Genomic DNA, 22240 nt, shown 5'->3' with positions numbered 1-22240 from the left:
AGTAGCGCGCGGAGCATCCTGGTCCCCTCACCTAGGAACCGGACCTGCTGGCCACTTCCGGGGCTCAGCGCGGAGCCAGGATAGGCAGGGAGTCTCCCTTGGCCCCGCTGTGCTGCTGACCGGGAGCCGCCCAAGGTAAGCCTGTGCCCCAACCCTCTGGCCCAGGCCTGTGCCACCCCCGAAAAGCAGAAGCCCTCATTTCTGGCCCCACCCCAGAGTCCGCACCCCCAGCCCAAAGCCCGTACCCTCTCCCATACCCTAACCCCCTGCCTCAACCCGCAGCCCCCTCCCACATTCCAAATCCCTCGGCTCCACCCCCCCAGCCTGAACCCCAAACCCCTCATCCCCATTCCAGAGCCCGCACCCCCAGCTGGAGCCCTCACTCCCCTCCCGCACACCAACTCCCTGCCCCAGCCTGGAGCCCCCTCTCGTACCCTGGGGTGGGGTCTCGGGGATGGGGCAGGCCAAGAGGCGGAGCCACAGGGAAGGGGCGGGGCAAGGATATTCAGTTTTGTGTGATTACAAAGTTGACAACCCTACACAGTCTCCCCCTTACATCCACTTTTCTCCATAACCATCAGTGTGGTGTTCATTGCAGGCACAGAGATTTGTTCACAACCCACTTTTCTAAGCAGGTTCTGAACAAATACCAAGCATAAGCATTACAACTTTGGCTCTCTGAGCTTCTTTCAGCAGTGCTCAACAGCCTGCAGGATTAAGCCCTAAAAAAAGCAGCCAACCAAAACATATCTTGATATTGAAGTAATAATAAGACGTAGAAAGGTAACTTTGCCCCCTGTTTGTGAAGAACTTTATAAGTCAGCATAAACAACTAACATGAAGCTAGAGTGACAGCAAGCAAAACAAGGTCAAACAACTTGGAAGAGTGTGCAGTATTATGTAATATAACTATCTACCAGTAAAAATTTTAGCTGGTGATTTTGTGCCAGCTACAGCGTATTAAACAAGCTGGAATTCCAATAAGCAAAGCATTTCAATATTCAGTTTGGAAGGACACAAAGGCATGGATCAGAACTTCTGCATCAGAAAAGGAAAGACAAAGCCAGATTCTGCAGAAATGTTTCTTAAAAGGTGGAAAAGTGTCTTAAGGACTACACAGACAAAAGAATCTCCAAGGTCCCCAAACCCACAAACCTAGCTTAATACCTCTGTTTCAAAAATAGGGAATTTCAACCAATGTCTTCAAATGCTTTGTAATATTGCTCATCTGACAAAGGCCTCATCTGGTACGTATAAGTATTACACTGTATGGTGATCCAACAGAAGGTATCTTTTACTTTACCCAGATTTTTGAAAGGTGAACATGGATACAAACATTTCTGGTATAAAATTTAACCAGCAATGGCAAGGACTCTAGACAAAAATCCAAATACAAATAATTGCATAATTCCACACTTGCTATCAACTCTTTTTAAATATTCGATTTTGGATTCTTCATGAAGGCTACTGAGAGTCTTACTGTACTGTAGCATATACACAGGATTATGAACTGTAGTTAAAATAAACTATTTCCTAAAAGGCAGATAATTTAGTATGACAGTGTGCATGCTCTAATGATCCCCAGAGTCTGTGTCAGCGGGGGCTTTTTGCTCCTGGTAGGTTCAACCATGCTGGATTGTTTTGTCAGTACATGGCCTGAGTCCCATTCTGATGAGAGAGAAGTTTACATCATGAAATTGTCACAATTGGCTCAAACTGTGACCTGTGCTGGTTGTCTCATCAAAAGTGGCCAAGGATTGAACAGACATGGAAAATGACTTCCCTCTGAGCCCTGAAGCACCATAATTATATTAAGCGTCAAACAGAGTTGAACGAACAATTTAAACCGTTCCAACTGAATAGGTTTTGAAACCAGTATATTATAGATGGGGGCACAGGAGCTTGGGGAAGCTTGCACTGCACTCCCATTAGCATGCCCAAGTGTATCCTACTGATAAACAGAAGACTTCAGAAGACTTTCAGTGTTCAAATCCATCAATCTGATACCTTTCACAAACACTAAATTCACTTTTAAAAAAGGTAAATTAAAGATTTCCAGTTTCTGTGTTAGTGTCTTGGCCCAATTCTAATCAGATTAAATTACATGCTGCTTATCTAACTTGTCCCTGCTGTTTTAATAGGATAAGTTATTCTTCACTTCCTGTATCTAAACTATTTTGTTATACTGATGCCACCACTACAAGCCTAAGTTCCACTCCAGAAACAGGTGCATGATCCTGAGACAGCCGAGCACTCAGAAATCCCCTTTACTTTAATGGTCATGTTCAGGGCGGTAAGATCAAGGCTGCTTCCATTTAAAACAACAAAATTCCCAATGACTAAACTGGACGCAGAAGAGGACCCATAATTTGCAATTCTATAAGAGTTTATTGATACTTACAGGGATGCTGTATAAATAAATAACATTGAACATACCCATTGTATGCCGTCTTGTCCTGACTGGCTTCCTTTAACTTTTGAAAAAACAGCTCCATTCTAGCAAGAACAAGGACAAAAGATATTTTGACACCTAAGATGTCCCAAATGGTGGTTTTGTTTAGATTTATAAAAGGAAATTGTACATATCTTTTTCACAAACACTTTACATTTCAAGGATTGCAGTTTTAAGTCACTTATATATGTTACATGAAGTAAAAATCATGCCCAGGAATATTCACTTAATATATTTAGAAGGACCATGCAAGGACTGCTGGATCTAGCCTTATGTTTCCAAGTCAATAGGACAATTAGTAAAAGAAAAAAGGACAGGGTGGGTAAGAATAAACAAAACGATTTTTTAAAATGTAAATTAAATATAGGTTTATTTAAAAAAACAAACCTATTTAAAATTACCTTTTGGATAACAACCTGTGTTTAGGCCTAAACTTATTATAATCTATTAAAATCATTTAATTAAATACAAAAAATAATATTAAGCAGTACATTTAGGGGACTGGAACACATGACTCATGAGGAGAGGCTGAGGGAACTGGGATTGTTTAATCTGCGGAAGAGAAGAATGAGGGGGGATTTGAGAGCTGCTTTCAACTACCTGAATGGGTGTTCCAAAGAGATGGATCTATACTGTTCTCACTGGTAGCAGATGACAGAACAAGGAGCAATGGTCTCAAGTTGCAGTGGGGGAGGTTTAGGTTGGATATTAGGAAAAACTTTTTCACTAGGAGGGTGGTGAAACCCTGGAATGCGTTACCTAGGGAGGTGGTGGAATCTCCTTCCTTAGATGTTTTTAAGGTCAGACTTGACAAAGCCCTGGCTGGGATGATTTAGTTGGGGCTTGGTCCTGCTTTGAGCAGGGGGTTGGACTAGATGACCTCCTGAGGTCCCTTCCAACCCTGATATTCTATGATTCTGTGTTTGCTGCCAAAGTATTAAAGAAAGTCAAATTACTGAACTCGTGGAAGTTACTGGCTGAGGATCTGAAATCATATTATGCTAAAGTGCTAAACCAGCTTTTGACAGCAGTAGCCTCTTCTGCGGTTGCAGCGAGAATATTTCCTTCATTTCAGTTTGTTCAGCAAGTTCAGTGCACTCAAAATTAAAAAAATAATTGGGAGTTAGAAAAGGAAAACAAGCTTTCTTGCTTTTCAATCTATGATTAAAAACAACGTGAGATGATGATATTTACTACTGTTAAATGAAGACATGGTAACCAGAAACAATAAGTTCAATTCACTAACTACAGATAATACTTCGTTTAATAAATCAGTTAGTTTTAAAGGCAAGATATGTTTTGATAATTATTTTCTTATGCATCCAGGCTATTTAAGGTAGTTTTATTTAATTTAAAATGCTGGTTTTCTGCATTTTAAATGTAATTTGAATTTCCATCCAACTAGGGCTGGATGCAAAGTGCAAGTAAAAAATTAACCTAGTGAACAAGAAATGCATCATTCACCATTTTCTAACAAATATAAAAAAATATACAAATTAAATAACTTCTTTTAAGTTAAGCAATATACTAAAATGTACAAATGCAAAACGCGATTAAAATTGATTTTTTAAATCAAGGTTTCCTATTTGTTGATTAAAATCATGATTAAAATCAGTGATTTAAATCAATCCACCCTGAAAAAGGAAGATGAAATAATGCCAGTAGCCCCAGAACACTGGGGAAAAGTCATACCTTAGGTTCAGTGGTGCAGCCTGTCAAAGATATGACCCTCAATGGATAAGTTTGAGAAGGAAAATATTTGTGTCATAAGAAAATATTTGTGTTAAAGCCTCAGATTCCTAGCTACCTAGAGGACAATGATTTCTAATTCACAGCCTTGCTGTGGACAGCATATGAGGAAGCCAGACTGTAATGTCATGTAACACTAAGAAGACTTCAGACTGAATAAGTGTTCCCCCCACCAAAAGAGCTAAGCCGGAAATTAGATACCAACAGACTTTCCTTCTAAAGAAGGAGTAAGTGAAGACATACTGTTGCCTTCAGTTCTTGTACTGTGTGTATTGAAATCTAGAGATAAACCATGTAATCCTCATGAGGCAAGATTTCACTTCTAGCACCATCTTAGCTAATTATTGCCTTTATTTTCCCATTACGGAAAGATTACATCTAGCCACATGTGCCTCTTGGTTCTCAATCAGAATCATAACTACAGGAATTTACATTTGGTATCTAGAAAGCTTTACAGTAGAACCCCAGAGACAGGTTAAAGGTGACTGATTCTGCAGAAACAGTAGCTTCTTTTAATTTTAACACATCTGTTGAAGATGCTGCAAACAACAAATTGCATTTTACTTTTTTGCTTCCCTAAACAGCCTTACAGAAACTCAAGGCTGACTCAGGTTTCAACACAGAATCATACATCAGTCTGGGTTAAGTAAAGGTGCATGCACTTGGGAAGTTTTTAAAAAAACTTTTGATGTACCAGACCGAGTTCGAATGTGCAGAAAAACCTGGAATTGTGGAAATTCAATCCAGTGTCTGATTTCATTGGTAAAGTCTTTGTCTAGCTGGCAGAGTGGCTCAGGATTGAGAGTAACATTCTAACCTCATTTTTTCTATGGTACCTACTCACTGTGTCCTGTTGGGTAATGTATTTAACTTTTGCAAGTCAATCTTATGGTAATAGTCGTCAATCCCACAGGGATTTTTGAGTAATAATTAGTTAATATTTTTAATGCACCTGAGCATAATAAGTACTATTTTAATCCCCCCCCTGCAAATTCAAGTCTTTAAAGTGATATTTTTTACCTTTGGAGATAAGTAGTACTTATAATAGTACAACTGGAACAGGAGAAACACTGAACTTGTCAAGGTAAGAAGAGCCAAAACCACGTTCTTATTAATTCTCTGCATTAGTCTTCAGGGCTCACTTGATTATCACTTGAAAGCAGGTCAGTCTTTTTCATCTTTTCAGATTGCGTATTACTTCTTTGCTTTTCTGTGAGAAAAGGAAGGTTGCTTAGTTTAAGTAAAAAAAAAAAATATACAAAATCTACTTTTTAATACCAAGGTATAACAGTTCTGAAAAGCTAACTGAAACTATAGTAAATTGTGTGAACATAAAGTACTTACAGAAGAAAAAAAAGAGTAATGCAAATTATGTGTAAATCCACATGAAATGGGTGCTAATCAGTGAAACTGCTGGGTTTCTAGTCTTATCTTTGAAAAAACATATTTTAAACAAATAAAACCCCTTCAAACTACAGCCAATCTAGATGCAATCCTAACTATATAAGCAAGACATCTAGGAAAGCTACTGGAGTGAGAACACAATCGATGTGCAACTAGCATGTTTAATAAGAAACAATCACCTACTGAAGGGGAAGAAATGCCAACTAAATAAGAGAGACTACCTAAAAAGACTCATTGGCTGGGGAGAGGAACAATGTTTGCATTGAGACCATTTTGTTATTTAAAATATTTAACTATAATGGGAGAAAGAGGAAAAACAGATCTAAAACAATCAGAGCAAGAAACCAGGATTGATTAATAGGAAAGAGAACGTTTTTCTCTTTTGTGTGTTATTTTTTCTTTCACTTGACCAGAAATAGGGGCATCTAATGAGAATGCAGTGAAACTTCATTCTGTGAGAGAAAATCCTGCATTTGAGGAGACACCAGACACTAGAACAGTCATTTATACTGTGATTACATCTCTGATTATGTCTCATGTATTGTGTTGTTCAGAATGATAACATTGGTTCATTTCCTTTCTTCAATCCTGCTCTTCCTTAGCTAAATAGCTTCCATGGTTCCCTGTCCATATAAAATGAGCTTAGAGTAGTACTGATGATGCTAGTCAACGAAACATAAATCAGAGCTTTAAACATAGTGAGTCTGAACACTAACATTTAAATCTAGCACTAGTAGTAGAATGCAACTACCATTCAGGGTATCAAAGTTTGAGACTCCAGTTCAATCTGTCACTTCTGAGCTGGCATAATTTGGGAAATTTGCTGGGTGGGAAACACCTATGGCTCTTCTCTAGTAAGGTTTTCAGATACTTTGTAAATTGGATTCTATTCTGGCACTAACACCAGCATACAATCAAACTCAGCAGCGTCTGATTTCATAAGTAAAGGATTTCTCTAGTTGGCCTAATGGTCTGAGCTCAGGATGGGGAGTCAAATTCTAATCTCATCTGTTCTACCTACTCACCATGTTTTAGGTAATTTAAGCATGTCAGTTTTATCATAACAGTTGTAAATAATCTCCCTGCCCAATGTATTCTGAGAGGACTTTTTTTTTTTTTTAATCTCATTCTTCTTAAGCATCATGGGAGATCAGACACTGGACAGGGAGGGCTAGGACTCTGAGGTAGCACTGAGCATTCTCTCAGGTGGTTGGCTGGCTGGATTTTGCTCACATAGTCAGGGTCTAACTGATCATCATATATGGGGTCAGAAAAGAATTTCCCCCCAGATCAGATTAGCAGTGCCCGGGGGTGTAGGGATGTCACCTTCCTCTGCGGAGTATGGGTGTGGGTCACTTGCCAAAATTATCCCGCCATATTTCACTTAATCCCTGCCATTGTAGGGGCCTCAGACATTGGTGCACTCTCCTATTCTCTGCCTTGGGCATATAACAGTCTAGTCTCCTGTGGACTGAAATACTTGGGTCTCATTTTGGTCACCGGTTACTGTGCAGGTATGGGTGGTGGCTTGTGATCTAGAGGTGGTCAGACTAGATTTGTGGTTTTCAACCATTTCTTTATTTGCAGACCCCTAAAAAATTTCACATGGAGGTACAGACCCCTTTGAAAATCTTAGACATAGTCTGCACACCCCCAGGAGTCTGTGAACCACAGGTTGAAAAGCACTGGACTAGATGATCTAATGGTCCCTTTTTGCCTTAAATTCTATGTTCTGAGGAATAGTTAATCTTTGAGAAGCACGCTGAGCATATTTAGGCTTCCCAACCCTCCCGGTTTGGCCAGGAGTCTCCCGGAACTGGGCTCGATATGCCGGAGGCTACTGAAGCTAATCCTGGAGACTTTAAGCTGCTAGAAGTCCGGCAGCACAGAAGGTCTAAGGCTGACACCCTACCTGCCTTGGTTCCACACCGCTCCTGGAAGCGGCTGGCATGTCCAGTGGCTCCTAGAAGGTGGTGCAGCCAGGGGGGTCTCTGCGCACCGCACCAACTCCACTGCTCCCATTGGCTGGGAACAGGCAACCATGGCAATGGGAGCTGCAGGGGCAGTGCTTACAGGCGGGGGCAGTGTACAGAGCCGCCTGGCTGCCCAGGAGCCGCTGCTGCTTCTAGAACCCGTCTGAGATAAGTGCCATCCGGTCGGTGCCTGCAGCCCAAACCCCCTCCCAGAGCCTGCACTCCAAACCCCCTGCCCCAGGTCAGAACCCCCTCCAACACCCAAACCCTCTCCCAGAGCCTGCACCCCAAACCCCCTGCCCCAGGTCAGAACCCCCTCCAACACCCAAACTCCCTCCCAGAGCCTGCACCCCCAAACCCCCTGTCCCAGGTCAGAACCCCCTCCAACACCCAAACTCCCTCCCAGAGCCTGCACCCCAAAGCCCCCTGCCCCAGGTCAGAACTCCCTCCAACACCCAAACCCTCTCCCAGAGCCTGCACCCCAAACCCCCTGCCCCAGGTCAGAACCCCCTCCAACACCCAACCCCCCTCCCAGAGCCTGCACCCCAAACCCCCTGCCCCAGGTCAGAACCCCCTCCAACACCCAACCCCCCTCCCAGAGCCTGCACCCCAAACCCCCTGCCCCAGGTCAGAACCCCCTCCAACACCCAAACTCCCTCCCAGAGCCTGCACCCCCAAGCCCCCTGCCCCAGGTCAGAACCCCCTCCAACACCCAAACTCCCTCCCAGAGCCTGCACCCCCAAGCCCCCTGCCCCAGGTCAGAACTCCCTCCAACACCCAAACTCCCTCCCAGAGCCTGCACCCCCAAACCCCCTGCCCCAGGTCAGAACCCCCTCCAACACCCAAACCCTCTCCCAGAGCCTGCACCCCAACCCCCCTGCCCCAGGTCAGAACCCCCTCCAACACCCAACCCCCCTCCCAGAGCCTGCACCCCAAACCCCCTGCCCCAGGTCAGAACTCCCTCCAACACCCAAACTCCCTCCCAGAGCCTGCACCCCCAAACCCCCTGCCCCAGGTCAGAACCCCCTCCAACACCCAAACTCCCTCCCAGAGCCTGCACCCCAAAGCCCCCTGCCCCAGGTCAGAACCCCCTCCAACACCCAACCCCCCTCCCAGAGCCTGCACCCCCAAACCCCCTGCCCCAGGTCAGAACCCCCTCCAACACCCAAACTCCCTCCCAGAGCCTGCACCCCAAAGCCCCCTGCCCCAGGTCAGAACCCCCTCCAACACCCAAACTCCCTCCCAGAGCCTGCACCCCCAAACCCCCTGCCCCAGGTCAGAACCCCCTCCAACACCCAAACTCCCTCCCAGAGTCTGCCTCAACCCTGAGCCCCCTCCAACACCCAAGCTCCCTGCCCCAGCCCAGGGAAAGTGAGGGGGGGGGGAGAGCGAGAGACGGAGGCAGCGAGCGGGGTCGGGGCCTCGGAAAAGGGCGGGGGCAGAGGGGCGCTGGGGAAGGGGGGTCTGTGATCAGACAGCTGGCAGCGCTAAGCATAGGAAGGCCCAAGTCCTGCTGTTTTTTGGTTCCATGCCGGTCTCCGCACAGAGGCTGGGCGGGAGGCGGTTGTGCGGCTCCCACCTCAGGAGACAGGCAGCGCTTCTAAGAGCCCGCCGGGGCAGCCCAGACCTGCAGCCCCGCCCTGGGCCGAGACGCCCGCGGCCCGCCCCGAGTCACCCCACGCAAGCGGCGGAGGCGGCGGCTGCTGGGAGGGCGCTTCGCTGCCCGGCAGGCCGCAGAGCCCGGCTCGGGGCCCGGAGGGAGCGAGCCCGGGGTGGGTTCTCCCGCAGCTGGGCGGGGCGGAAGCTACCGGGGGCCCGAGCCCCCGCCAACTGACCAGGGCCGGATCCACCCCGGGGCTGCAGTCGCCCGAACCGGAGCCAGCCCCACCCCCACACCGGCCCCAGGGGGGCTTGGGCAGCCCCCGCAGGCCGCCATTCCGTTACCTTGGCTGCCGCCACCGCGCGCCGCTTGCGTCCGCCAGGGGGGCGTGGTTTGCAGCAGCCGTAAAGCCGTAGAGGCGCCCGCCTGCGGCGGGGTCGTCTGCGCATGCGCCAGGCCGGGGCCCGCGTCGCGCGCTGTGCTCCGCGGCCTGCGCGTGCGGCCGGGCTGCCCCTCGCGTCTCAGCCGGCAACGAGGCGGACGCCGCCGCCGGCGGTGCCTCATGGGCCTGCCGGGCGTGCGGCCTGCAGGAGGCCCAGGGCAAGCTGGCCCCTCCGAAACCTTGCCCTCGAACGAGCCCCGCACGCCGCGGCCCCTGTGCCCGCAGCCTGGGGCGGTGCCGGCGAGAGGGCGCCGCGGAGACGGGGGTGGGGAGCCCGCCTGGACGCGGCAGGTCGGCTCGGGAGGGCAGCCCTTGGTTCGAGGCGGGTGGCAGCGCCCTACGTCCGCGGGCCCCCTGAACCAGGCTCCCCGTGGGCCCGCCTGCGTCTCGCGCTGCTCAGGGGGTCGGGGGACGGGGACAGAAGGTCTGGGGTTTTTTACCCGCGGAAGCGTGTCAGGGCGTGGCTGCGCCGGCGAGTCAGAGCGCGTGGAAGCAGCGCCGGGCGCCCGGACTCAGGCCGCGTCCCCCCCGGCAAGGCCCCGCCGAGCGCCCGGACTCTGCGGCTGGAGCGCGCCTGCTAATTCCCCCGGCGAGAGGCATAACACGTGCTGCGTCCCGGCTGGAGCCCCGCGGCGCCGGTGTGGAGGCCCTGGTCGGTTAACGCGCTCTGAGCAGCCTCCAGAAGCGTCCCACGCTGCCTGTTCTAGCCACTCTGGTCATCACGTTGAACTCCTCTGCCCTGCCCTCAGGTGACCAATCGTCAGACCCACCCTTTAAATTCTCTGGGGATTTTGAAAGTCCCCTTCCTGTTTGCTCAGCCAGGTGTGGAGTGCTCTCAGCACATCTTTCCAAGTAAGCATGCCTCCCCCCGCCAGGCGATCCCCAGTACGGAACAATGGCAAGGTGCTGGACCTCATCAGTATTTGGGGGGAAGAAAGCTGTCCAGTCCCAGCTGTGCTCCAGTCATAGGAATTATGATATCAAGGGACAGGATGGAAAAGGGCCATGACCAGAACACACTGCAGTGCAGGATTAAAGTGAAAGAGCTGCGGAATGCCTACTGCAAAGCCTGCAAGGCAAACAGCTGCTCAAGTGCTGCCCCCTTGACCTGCCTTTTCTACAAAGAGCTGGATGCGATACTTGAGGGTGACCCCACCTCCCCTCCGAGTACCACCATGGACACTTCAGAGCCCAGTTCAACAAGGCAGGAGGAGGAGGGAGACACCTTGACATCCCTAGCTGCATGCAGCCAGGAGCTGTTCTCAAGCCAGGAGGAAGGTAGCCAGTCGCAGTGGCTGGTGCTTGGGGAAGGACAAACACCAGAGGAGGTTTCCTGTAAGCAGCTTTTTTTTTGGGAAGGAAGTTGTTCGGTGTGAGCTCTTGGGGCAAAGGCTGCATGCGTGCCTAGATGCGGAATAGGGCTTTGATGTGCTCTCTCACATTGTGGTAAGCAGCCTCAGTGATCTCTTCAAAGGTCTCATGCAGAAGCTGGGCAAGCCGCTTGTACAGGTTCCTTGGGAGAGCTACTATGCTCCTTGTCCCAGTCAGGCTAACATGTCCGCGCCACTGTGCCGTGAGGGGCAGAGAGACCATTGCTGCACACGGGCAAGCTGCATAGGGGCCAGGGCGGAAGCCGCATTGTAGAAGACCCTCCCTTGCTTTCCAGGTCACTCTCAGCAGCGAGATAGCTTTCAGGACAAACTCCTGTGGAAAATGTGGGGACAGTGCTCAGTACAGGGGCTCCCTGCAGCTGTTGGCTCTCACCAAGGCACAGAACCCCAGAGGACAGTATGGCCAGGAAACAGTCAGTTGCCCTTGCCCCTGTACTTACTCACCATTTTGGGGCTCCTGTGGGTTATCTGTACTTGCTTTGGGATGGGCAAATTCTGCCATTGTGTAGACTGTGGTTGTCTTTAAGTATGGGTAAATCATTATGCTGTCTGGTGTGAACAGTGCTACCTCTGTTAAGTGTTGCATTTTGCCTTTACAGATGCAACCTTGAGATCTCAGCTGTCTGTGTTATCACTGGCCAAAAGACTCCAAAGAATTAAGAAGAGGCCACGTAGAAGCAAAGAGGACATGTTGCATGAAGTAATGCAGCAGTCCCTTAATGAAAAATCAAAAAGCACAGGAGTGGCAGGAGAGGGAAAGGAGGGTCCACCAGCAGAATGCGGATCGCTGGCACCAAAGCATGGAGCAGCTGCCAAGCATTATGGAGCACGAAGCGGACACGATACAGGTGCTTGTAGCCATGCAGGCAGAGCACTACCATGCTCACCCCCCCTGCAGTCCTTGTCCCAAAACTTTCCCTTGTGCCCCCATATCACCTCCAACCCACTCTCCCCCACATCTGGGTTCTTATTGCCACCAGCTGCCTCTAACACCTATAGCTTCACCACCCAGACCTACAACCCTTACCTACTGCACTCAACCCCCATTACCATGCATTTTAGTCACGTGGTAGCTATTCCCCTCATGGGGGCAGAGGTTTTTTTCTCCCAGCACTGGTGCCGCAACTACACCACCACCTTAAAGCGCTGCTGACCACGTACCCTTAGATAAAGGGAAGCTGGCAGAGACTTAGTTTGTACAAAAGGGAGGCACTGAGTGGGTTAAGAGAAAGTGGGGTGATTGTCCTTCCTATCATCCTTTCATTAAGAAGTTTTCAGTTTGGGGTCCTGCTGGATCCTCAGTGACACCTGGAAGAACAAGTAGCACCAGGGGCCCAAAGCATCATTTTACACAGGTAAGTGGGGTGTCTTAGGGGATGGGGAGAGCAAGGTGGCTCTGGGTGGGGGAGTCATCACATGGAGGGTCATGTACCCCCGTGTCCCTCCCATGAGTGCAGTACTGGCAAGAAATGATTTCTGCTTGCACCACTGCGTGCAGGGCTCTGTTCATCCAACCCCATCACTGCCAGAGGTGGGCTCTAAGAAGTGACACCAGCTATATACAGGAGCTGGATGTGTAGGCAAAGCAGGGGTTAAAGGCCAAGCTTGCAAAGTTAGTACCATACTCCAACTAAATTTCATATCAGCCCATTCACTGCATGCACAGGCAGGGCTTCACTTTTTAGCCACCTAGGAGATTGTCCCGAGCTCATGTCTGTAAATAATAAGCTCTTTAATGCTAGGACTAAGAGGCTAGGGCTACAGTCCTATAATAGAAAAAACAGTTGGGCAAGGAGAAACATACAAGTGACATAGATGAGGTGGTCTTCCCTCCCCCCAAAAAACTATTTAACAGCTATTTATAGGATGGGTGAAGTAGGCACCTAAAAATAGGAAGGGGAACTGGATAAACCTTTCTGTGACAGGAGAAAACTTGCAATGTGCATTTGCCAAGATGCAGATATGAATTGACATCCTATTGCCCCACATGGTTCTGACAGCTCAAAACAGCAGGAAACTACTTATGATCCAGTGTTGTATGGAGTGTAAGAGACAGATCCATTAGTACTTCAGCTTACTACTGGTATGACCTGCCTCCCTCTGGGTACAGCTCTCATATGCCATATTCAGCAGCTTTTATGCTATGCTACTGAAAAACAATAAAGTCAGTCTGACACTAAATGAAGAGTGCAGTTTTGCCTGACATTTAAGTAGATTCTTAGAGCTATTAGAAGGCTCCACTTTGACAGTGTTGAATGTACCTCGTTGATGTGTTTCATATTTTTAATTCAAACTAATGGTTACATTGAAACATTAGGAAAATATATTGAAGAAATAGTATTTAAGACTGAACACAGCTAGAGAAAAGGTGAAGTAGAATGCTGGAATTCAAAAAAGGTAATTATAGGATGGTCACTCATTCTGTTCAGTAGACCATGTAATTTTTACAGGTTTGGTTTTGATCTAATCTAATACTTGCAGTGTAAAATACACACCACTATCTTAATGCTCAAGTAGGAGCATCTTTCAACCTACACAGTTCATATTTCAGCCAAAATAAGATGCTGCGACAAGGGTATTATGCAGCTGTTTCAAAATTAATTTATTAATACAAAATGTTTGTAAGATATACAGTTTGAGTTAGACACAGCAAATAAAATACTTTGTGGGCTCTAAGGCACCCCTGTAGTGCTGTTATGACAGGTCTGTTATCTTGGGATACTTTATACCAAGAATGAGGAATGAAGCACTGATTACAGAATACCTGAGGTATTGTCAAAGTGATGTACATGGAAATCAATGTGCAATCTAAAGTAAAAATCAGTGGGACAATTCAAGATCATTAAGTACACTCACATTATGCCACAGCAGGAGCATGGATTATAGCTCCACTTATGAAAGGCACATGCAGCAAAAGGTGTTAAACAATGGAGGGAAATGAAAAGCTTTGCCTGATAGTCAGATATCCATAAAGCCCATTTCACAGTGCCTGGGAAAACAAATGCCAGATTTCCCCTTCCAACAGTCAATAAAATGTTTGGAAAAATCTGAGTTTAGGTGGAAGATCACACTTGAATTAGTCTACCAAGATTATTAAAATCTGTAATGTACTATGCTCAGAAGAGTAGAGAGAGTTACTTTTTTTGTGTGTGAAGCTGAATATTTTCCCTATAGCAACTAGTTAGTTTCTTCACCTTGTGTGTGAGGTGTGAAGGATCAGTAATTTAGAAAAGATGTAGGAAACCTATGTGTATGCTCCTGCAACCATGTTACACAGGGCACATACTTACTTTTCCTACTTACAAGCTTTTTGAAAGACCATGGAAGTAAGTCTTAACTGAAAATTCAGTCACTGCCCTTTATATCCTGCACCAGAAGACAAACTTAAGGTATGCATGCACGTATATGGATGTAGGTTATCAACTATCCATTTCCAAAATTAATAACCCTTAAACTTCAGTAGATTCACATACTTCCACTGCCTTTTTATGCAAATGTATTTTTTTTTTTTTTTTACAGTTTACCACTATATTAAAAAACCCTTATTATGCCCTGTTAACAGATGTAATGTAATTTACAGAGACTAACAGCAATCCCTTAACCAAAAACTTCTGTAAATAGCAGAAATACATTTAAAAGATAAATCACATTTTTACAAGAGAACTCCAATTTAGCTACAATCCTTCCCCCTCCCCCCCCAAATACTTGAATTTTACAATGAGCAAGGCCATTAAATTACTTACATACTTGGAAACACTGTGCTACATGCAAAGAATCTAGCACAGCTCTAATGGGAGCTGTGCCAGCACCACCATTCAAGAGGGTTGCAAATTTGCACAATCAAATCAAGTGGCAGAGTAGCCTCCAATAAAATCCGCTTGCCAGAAACAGTCTCAGGGTATTCATACATTCTTCCTATGTCAACACATTCTGAAGCTGCAGCTAGTACTTTATCTTTGTTTACACTGTACCTAAAAATAGCACCGAAGATGCTATGCAATACCATTAATATACCTGCACTTTCCACAAATGTAAAAAGATCTGCAAGATGTTAGCACAAAAACCATAATCTAAGAACGAACATCTGAAGCGCTTAAGGCAATTCCTCATCTCCATATTCTATTTACTAAAAAAAGGAGACTTAGCAAAAATTCAACACTTGTGCATTAACTACTGCAGAGTAACTTCAAACTTTAAGGGCAAAATAACCCATACGTTATCATTTAGAACAGCTATATCTTGGATATCAAAATAAACCTTGTGCAGCATAAGTCACAGTACTAAATACTTCAGCTTGTTTCAAACTAAGCTACCATAATAGTTTAAGAAAAAAATAATCAAGAATTCCACTGTCTACATCTTGTGCATAATCAAGTGTACCTTGCAGGTTTCCTTACAGTTTGCTAAAATGTTCAAGTAAATTATGTATCTGCACTCAATTTTTGGGTTTGATTCAATGGTTACTGGTTTTTTCCTTATACATGTTAAGTTTTCCTTTACTTTGTGTAAGAGTGAGTGTATGCTGCAAGGTATCAGGAACTGTAGCTAACTATCCCACATTGAAAAGTTAAAGATGGACAGATAGGAACAGAAACTAACCTTTACCACCATCAACTTAAGAGTCTCAAAATAGAAAAAAGCTTACTCTTCCCTTCTAAAAATCAATTTTGTGCCCCATCCTGCATGCTTCTAAACTCCCTCAATTCACTGGACATTATGAATGCTCACATTGCTGCATTAAGGACCTGATTCTCCAAAATATGAAGGTAATTAGGATGATGGCTTCACAAGACAACATGGACTGTCCCAGAGTACTATGATAAGCCGATTCAGATGTTATGAGCTCAATTAGCACAAAACCATTTGCCAATCATTTGAAATTGTTTTCAGTTTTGTACATTTAAATTGGACAAGAAGTTCAGCAAAGGAGAGAAAACATACTGGAAGCTGTTTTCTTCCTCTTCCCACACAAAAAAGATTTGTATAACCATATTATAAAATAAGCATGAAAAGGAAGCCATGAAAAAATGTTGAATTCATGTATAGAACTGAATACCAAAAAAGGTAATTCGCTTATCCTCTGTTTCTTAAAGGAGTAGCAAATGCTGTGCAACACTACTGGAGATCATGGGCCAAATTCAACTATGTATAAAACAGATTAAATACATCTGATTTTGCCTGTGATCTCCACAGTTGTTGCACGAGATTTCTTCACTCTACTTTCCTTCAAGAGGAAGAAATGAAATGCTCCTAAACTTAGAGGAATGTCTCTGTTTCCAGGGACTGAATGTGCAGAGTGCAAATCATCCCTCCCTACATCATTCGGTTCAACTCCCAAGAAGGGAGGCATTTCAACACAGCCACCAGCATTATGCTCGAAGAAAAGTCTTAGTGTGACTGTGCACCATAAGAGACCTCTAATTACAGAATTAAAAATTGGTCACAATATTGTCCATCACCTGCAGGTCATTTTGTGGGACCCTGGACTAGAACAGGAAGGGAAACACTGATTAAAAGTGGCTAAAATAGATTTAACACTAGTACAAAACCTACTTTTATACTAAAATGTTTTCTCTTAGCTCTCTCCATTAACATGAATAATTTTTCTACTGTATGCAAAGGTTTGCTGCTAAGGACTGGGATCACTAGATATCCTCTCCAAGATCTCCAATTAGCAACTGGTTGCCTCAATGGGGAGAAATACATGGAGAGCAGACATCCATATGAAATTGCTGTAGGAGGGGTCTGAATCTGGTCACTGTAGCAAAAAAAATCCCTTTTACTGAAGAGTGATTCTACTGTTTGTTAAAACCACTGAGTGCAGTATGTGTCTCTCCCAAAGCAGCACAAGAACCATAAACAGATTTCATAAAAAGCAGTCTAGATTAGCAATCTTTACAAAGGAGTACAAAATAACCTAGAAGTGGCAACCATTAAAATGGGAGGAGGAGGGCTGGTGCAGTGGTCTAGTAACAGTTTAATGCTTTGTCCTGTTTCAGGGAAGAACTCCAGGGCTGGAAAAAGTAGACATATTCAGTCCCATGAAAGGGGTGAAAGGAGGAACCTCAGCATTGTTTAGTGACCACCTCTAGTAAGCACGACCAGAATTATTTCATTCTGGAGATCACAGGCAGTAAGGAAAGAGTTGCTTGGGGAGCCTTTCAGATGGGAGGGTGCATTTAAAAAGATAAGAGCTTGGGGGGGTTCAGAACTTTAAAAAATCCAGAGCATTCAAAGATACACAAAGTGGTCCTACCCAGTTAAATTATGCTCTTAAAAATACAAGCTCCTAGTAGCTTTCCAGTTTTGTAGTCTCATTCTATTTAGACAATGTTTGCTAGTGAGTAGTTTTTATTATTCACTATCTACTTGTGTTAGAAGTGATATAGGTGGGGTTGAGCAGTAAGCAATGTGCTGCCCAGTCTAACTTTAGAGATATTCATATGCCTTCCTTTTTTGAAAGAGTGCATATAGTAGAGATTAAGTACGATGAACTAATCTGCTACATTAATGTGCATGATCACTATGTAATTTAGTGAAATTAGTGGTACTCTTTCTTCATTAAAATGAATGTAATGTATAAGTGCAACATTGAATGAGTGTTGGGCTGTCTACTTTAAGCTTTAGCTTAGCTGCATTCTTGAAGTCTTAAAACACCTCATCACCACCACTGCATGTTTACACACTTCAAACTCATTAGAAAGCTTTAAATTGTATAAATCTGGTTGAAACAGGACAAAACCTTATTTAAACTGCATATTAAAAACAAGACACTTAAATATAGAAAGCATGGAAGCACTTTAAAGCCTACCCGTACTCCAAGCTGGATGCTTTAAAAAAAGTAATCAAATATAGCTGAAAGCTTATTAAGGGTAATATTGGGGAAGTGTGTTATGCATATCTCCCCAATAATCTAAGTAGAAGGCTCACACAGTAAAGATCAGGAATGCTCTGAAAACACTGGTGTAAAAATTGATGTGAAGTCTTCATTTTCACTAAAGTGATGCAGGATTACTGAGCTCGTGTTCTAACTATGAATAGCCTATAAAGGGATACTCAGCACTGCCCATTTAGACAACTAAAGACCATCACAAAATGATACACTATTTATTCAACTAATACCAGAGGGTAGCCAACCTGTGTCAAAATGACATTAGCTACTCTACGAGAACATCTCAAGTCTCAAACTTGCATTATGCCATATCCATGTGTGGAAATTTGGGGGACTGGTTTCTTCAAAGGGTCACATATTTAAAGCTTCCATTTAGGACCTCAAAATGGACTCCTTTTCAGGGTGGGGGAACAAGGAGTGAAAAAAGTGTATAGTAGTAAGTGCCGTTCAAACTAAGATCGTACCTGCCATGTGCAGTTATACTGAAATGATGAAGTATCTAATACAATCAAATTCAGTCTAATATAAAAGCACATAGTAGCTACAGCTCCTGACTTCCCCGTCCAAAACATCAAAAAAAGTCAGTCTCGCTTTCTATCTGGCTTTCTGGATTCACAGTAAATTTCTGCTAATGCTTCAGCCCAGAACTTTTGCACTATTGGTGCCCAGGCCTTAAAGCAGCAGTGGGGTAGCAAAGCCAGTTAATCCATTGCTCACAAGCTCCTGTAAATAGCAGCTGCACAGAAAAACCCACTCAGAAACAGGAGTATAGTATCCAAATAGACACATTATTGGGTAACATTGGTTAGGCTGGTAGCTGAACCACTCAATCCATTTTCACTCTTCTGGAGCATTTTCACAGCACTCGGCACTTGCAGTCCAGTACTCAATGCAAGTCCGCCACACCAGACCTAGAAGATAAACCATGACACAAAGCTACAGTGAGTCAATGTTTCAAAGCCAGTAAAATCCATTTTTCCCCCACCCACATTTTCAAATGCAAATTAAAGATGACTTCACATGCTAAAACTACAGTTGTCCCTTTTAGGAGATTCCCTGTCCAGTATGTTGACTGAAGAGTAGGAAGTGGGTATTCTACTTAAAATAACCCTCAAGTGTCTATGAGAGGCACTGCCTAGTACACAGTGATGTCCTGATGAAGATAGTCAGAGGGGACAGGGGAGTTAGAGCATAGAAATCAGAAGTGTGTTCTCTTCAGGAATTTAAGGAAAAACAACCCAGAAATTGGGATAAATACAACATAGGTAGATAGAGATCAGATTGGTCTGGTACAAAGATACTGATTTTTCAGACAAAGGAAAATGCAGCAGATCTACGCTACCTGGATTTCAATAAGGCATTTGACACAGTTCCATATGGGAGAAGATGGGGATTAATATGAGAATTGAAAGGTGGGTATGGAACACATTAAAAGGTCATGACACTAGGTCATACAGAAAGGTGACCTGTCAGACTGGGGGAAGGTTACTAGCAATGTTCCTCAGGGATCAGTTTTGGGACCAATCTTATTTAACATTTTCATTAATGACCTTGACAAAAAAGTGGGTGTGCACTAATAAAAAGGTTGCCCATATGATCTTAATTCTGCCCATTTGTGCATCCACTCTGTGTACTGAATAATGCAGAGGTCCTAAAAAGAATATATTGAGAGACTGTGCATATGCATTATGATATGAGGGGGAAGAATTTAAGGATGCCTGTGCAACCTAGATTCATAGATATTTAGGTCAGAAGGGACCATTATGATCATCTAGTCTGACCTCCTGCACAACACAAGCCACAGAATTTACCCACCACTCCTGCAAAAAACCTCACACCTATATCTGTGCTATTGAACTCCTCAAATCGTAGTTTAAAGACTTCAAGGAGCAGAGAATCCTCCAGCAAGTGACCCGTGCCCCATGCTACAACATTTAAAAGTGTGCAACCTCACTTCTGGTATTTCTTATCTTGAGTGTTTGACTGCAACCTAAATGTTTTTGTAATGCCCATGTTTTTAAAAAAAAAAATAAAAGGAGTGAACAAGTTTTATTGTGTGCAACTCCCTCCCACAAAATCCCACAACACATTCTGAGCAGCGTCTGAATCTTCGGTATTGCGTCAAAGATAGCAACCTTGTCCTGTAGCTCAAGAGGCAGTAATCCCAAAGGAGGACTGCTTGGTAGGAGAAGCCCAGACAAGTCCAGCTATGTCCCTTTACCTGATGTGAGTTGGAACTGCTGCCCCATGTGGTTCCCCCAGCCTGTCTCCTCTCCCACACTACTGCTCAGGGATGCTCCTCTCCCACTACTGCTACTCCTACAGCTGCTAGAAAAGTGCTCTGCTGCAGCAGCAGCAGGATGAGCCAAACTAGATACACAGCATGCTTGGTGATTTTGGCAGGCAAGAAGGGAAATGGTGATTTTTAAGCTTCTGTTGAGATATAAACTTAGACTTCCCCTGCTGCACAATGAAGGGCTACCACAAACAAAAGATGAGAGCTTTTCAAAGAAAATGCTCACAAGAATCCCATATGCCAAGTGTTAGACAACCAAAACAGAGGTCAAAACATATCAGTGCTAAAAATAGAAGTAAAGTTAATTGGGTACTGACCATGAAACCTGGTAGTAGTGGTTGGGTAAATTTTGTTTTGAAGGTGTATAACAACTGCTTTGAACTTGCATTATAAAATGAGAGCTGACCTGAAAGAGAAAACCAAGTTTTAAAAACTGTATATGAAACTTGGTGTTAACAAGAGGATATAAATCCAAAATGGTTCTGAACAATGAAGAATTGGAGCCCCAAAAGAGGATACAAAGTGACAGGTACCACTTAGGTGGTCAGCATACTGCAGATGTCAGCAAGAAATTTGTTACTCTTCATTCCTGGAATTTGGAGCTGTACGATGTGGGTTTTACATGTGTAGTTCATAAGCTCTTATACCTGCTATTGTTAGGAGTTGCTTCGAGGAGTTGGTACTTGATCAAAAAAAAGACATCTCTTACTAAGGTAAAGGAATTTCAATTAGTGCCATATAGTCCACTTCCTTATTTCAGCAAACAATCAAATACTACCCTCTCTACAGAGCTGTGTGTTAGCCTGGTTACCTTATTGCATAGAAAAGGTCACCACCTACTGTCAGTGGCCAAAGAGTACAGTACAGATGTAAGAACAGCAGCTGTCCAAAATATCTGTGGCAGCATTGCAAAGTAAGGGCTGAGAAGGCAATGCAAGTCAGTTCGCAGAACTTGCAAGGAAAGAGAAAGCCCAAGGCCGTAAGCCCAGGTAACCTCCAAGCTTAGTTTTATTCTAGTGGCAGTTTCCATAGTACTGGTTGTCTAGGTAGTATGTAAAAGTCTTATTTTATTGCTCTTTCCATTTGAGAAATAGCTAAAGTCATCTTTTGGTTAATCCAAGTTCATCTGGGTATCTGAAAATGGAACAGCGATTTACAACATATTGTCATTAAACAACTACTTTTCTGTTCATAACCCTTCACTACTTATTTATCAAGTAAGTTGTGAGAGGTAGGACAAGGTCTAGGTCTATTTCTCTTAGTTCCATATTCGCTGAATGTTTTCGCCATTTTTCAGAAGTCTCTCCTCACACATTGTATCCAGACTTTTTTAAATTTGTGTTACAGAAAAGTTTGCAGTGTTCATGGCTCCATTTGAAAATCAGAGTTAAGTAATTTGACAGTTATGTACAGTACCTTCATATCTCTCTCAATATGGTCTCCCTCCTCACCATGAAAAGGCAGATTAGTGTTGCTCCTAGGTTGAATCCTAATGTATTTCCACAACATTTACAGTATTATGTACTCCTGCAATTTGGCAATATCCATCCATTACTAAATTTCAATCTATGAAGTCCACAACAATATAAAGTTACCTCCATCAAAGTCACAGTACACTCCTATTCTGTCCGGAACAGTCATATCTAGGGCTTTGGCTTTATTATTGTGCTTTGCAGCAAAGGTGGTTTGTAGCCAGTTGTTGACATGGATACACCAGCTTGTGTTAGTCTTTCCCAGTTGATCAAATTTTCCCAGATTTTTATATGCTACTCCCACACTGTAGGATTTGCAGTCCTTCTGGGCTCTCACCTCCCAGTAGTGCTGTCCACTTTCAATAGCAGTGTCTCCTGTAACAGACCACAGATGTAGAGGTTTTTTTATTCTTTACGCCGACGCATGCAGTACAGGATATACTTCTCACTGGGCAAAACAATGAAGCCTACTCAAGAAATAACTGCTAGGTAAAGACTTAGAGGTTGTAGACAGTGAGCCTAGCGGAAACAGACCAAAATCCAATAAATTTAAGACTATTAGAAACCTT

General features: G+C 44.5%; 3 protein-coding genes across 10 annotated transcripts in view; 1 reads left to right on the top strand and 2 right to left on the bottom strand.

Annotated features, from left to right (window-relative positions):
- FKTN (fukutin) overlaps positions 1–10101 on the bottom strand; it is a 35213-nt gene extending 25112 nt beyond the window's left edge. The window contains exons 1-3 of one of the 6 annotated variants that reach the window (XM_043547552.1): positions 10061–10101; positions 5222–5411; positions 2437–2496 (exon numbers count right to left, since the gene is read on the bottom strand). In XM_043547552.1, coding sequence (XP_043403487.1) covers positions 2437–2496; positions 5222–5326 — 165 coding nt within the window. In that variant the 5' untranslated portion in view covers positions 5327–5411; positions 10061–10101. Of the gene's footprint in view, positions 1–2436; positions 2497–5221; positions 5412–7517; positions 7773–9522; positions 9619–10060 lie in introns of those variants that run through there. The other 5 variants (XM_037902340.2, XM_043547553.1, XM_043547555.1 and 2 more) reach the window with 5 other exon arrangements.
- Positions 7433–11671, top strand: LOC119566728 (translation initiation factor IF-2). The gene is made up of 3 exons (XM_037903131.1): positions 7433–7497; positions 9212–10369; positions 11611–11671. Exons 1-3 carry the CDS (start codon positions 7433–7435, stop codon positions 11669–11671), a joined length of 1284 nt encoding a protein of 427 aa, XP_037759059.1.
- A 1918-nt stretch (positions 11672–13589) lies between these two features.
- Positions 13590–22240, bottom strand: part of FSD1L (fibronectin type III and SPRY domain containing 1 like) — a 64914-nt gene continuing 56263 nt past the window's right edge. For all 3 annotated transcript variants that reach the window (XM_037902335.2, XM_037902337.2, XM_037902339.2), the window contains 3 exons: positions 21795–22046; positions 20517–20605; positions 13590–18814 (listed from right to left, as the gene is read on the bottom strand). In XM_037902335.2, the coding sequence (XP_037758263.1) occupies positions 18692–18814; positions 20517–20605; positions 21795–22046 (464 nt within the window). In that variant the 3' untranslated portion in view covers positions 13590–18691. The remainder of the gene's footprint in view (positions 18815–20516; positions 20606–21794; positions 22047–22240) is intronic.

Source organism: Chelonia mydas, chromosome 5 (genome assembly GCF_015237465.2).
Source record: "Chelonia mydas isolate rCheMyd1 chromosome 5, rCheMyd1.pri.v2, whole genome shotgun sequence".
Taxonomy (NCBI): Eukaryota; Metazoa; Chordata; order Testudines; family Cheloniidae; genus Chelonia; species Chelonia mydas.
Note: the sequence above shows the minus strand (reverse complement) of the source record. Positions and strands in the feature narration are given on the sequence as shown.

Coding starts and splice junctions, on each gene's coding strand:
- LOC119566728 (XM_037903131.1), top strand. CDS start 7,433: ATGCCGGAGGCTACTGAAGCTAATCCTGGAGACTTTAAGCTGCTAGAA. Junction 7,498..9,211: donor GAAGTCCGGCAGCACAGAAG/GTCTAAGGCTGA, acceptor CCAGACCTGCAG/CCCCGCCCTGGGCCGAGACG. Junction 10,370..11,610: donor CTCCTCTGCCCTGCCCTCAG/GTGACCAATCGT, acceptor TTGCCTTTACAG/ATGCAACCTTGAGATCTCAG.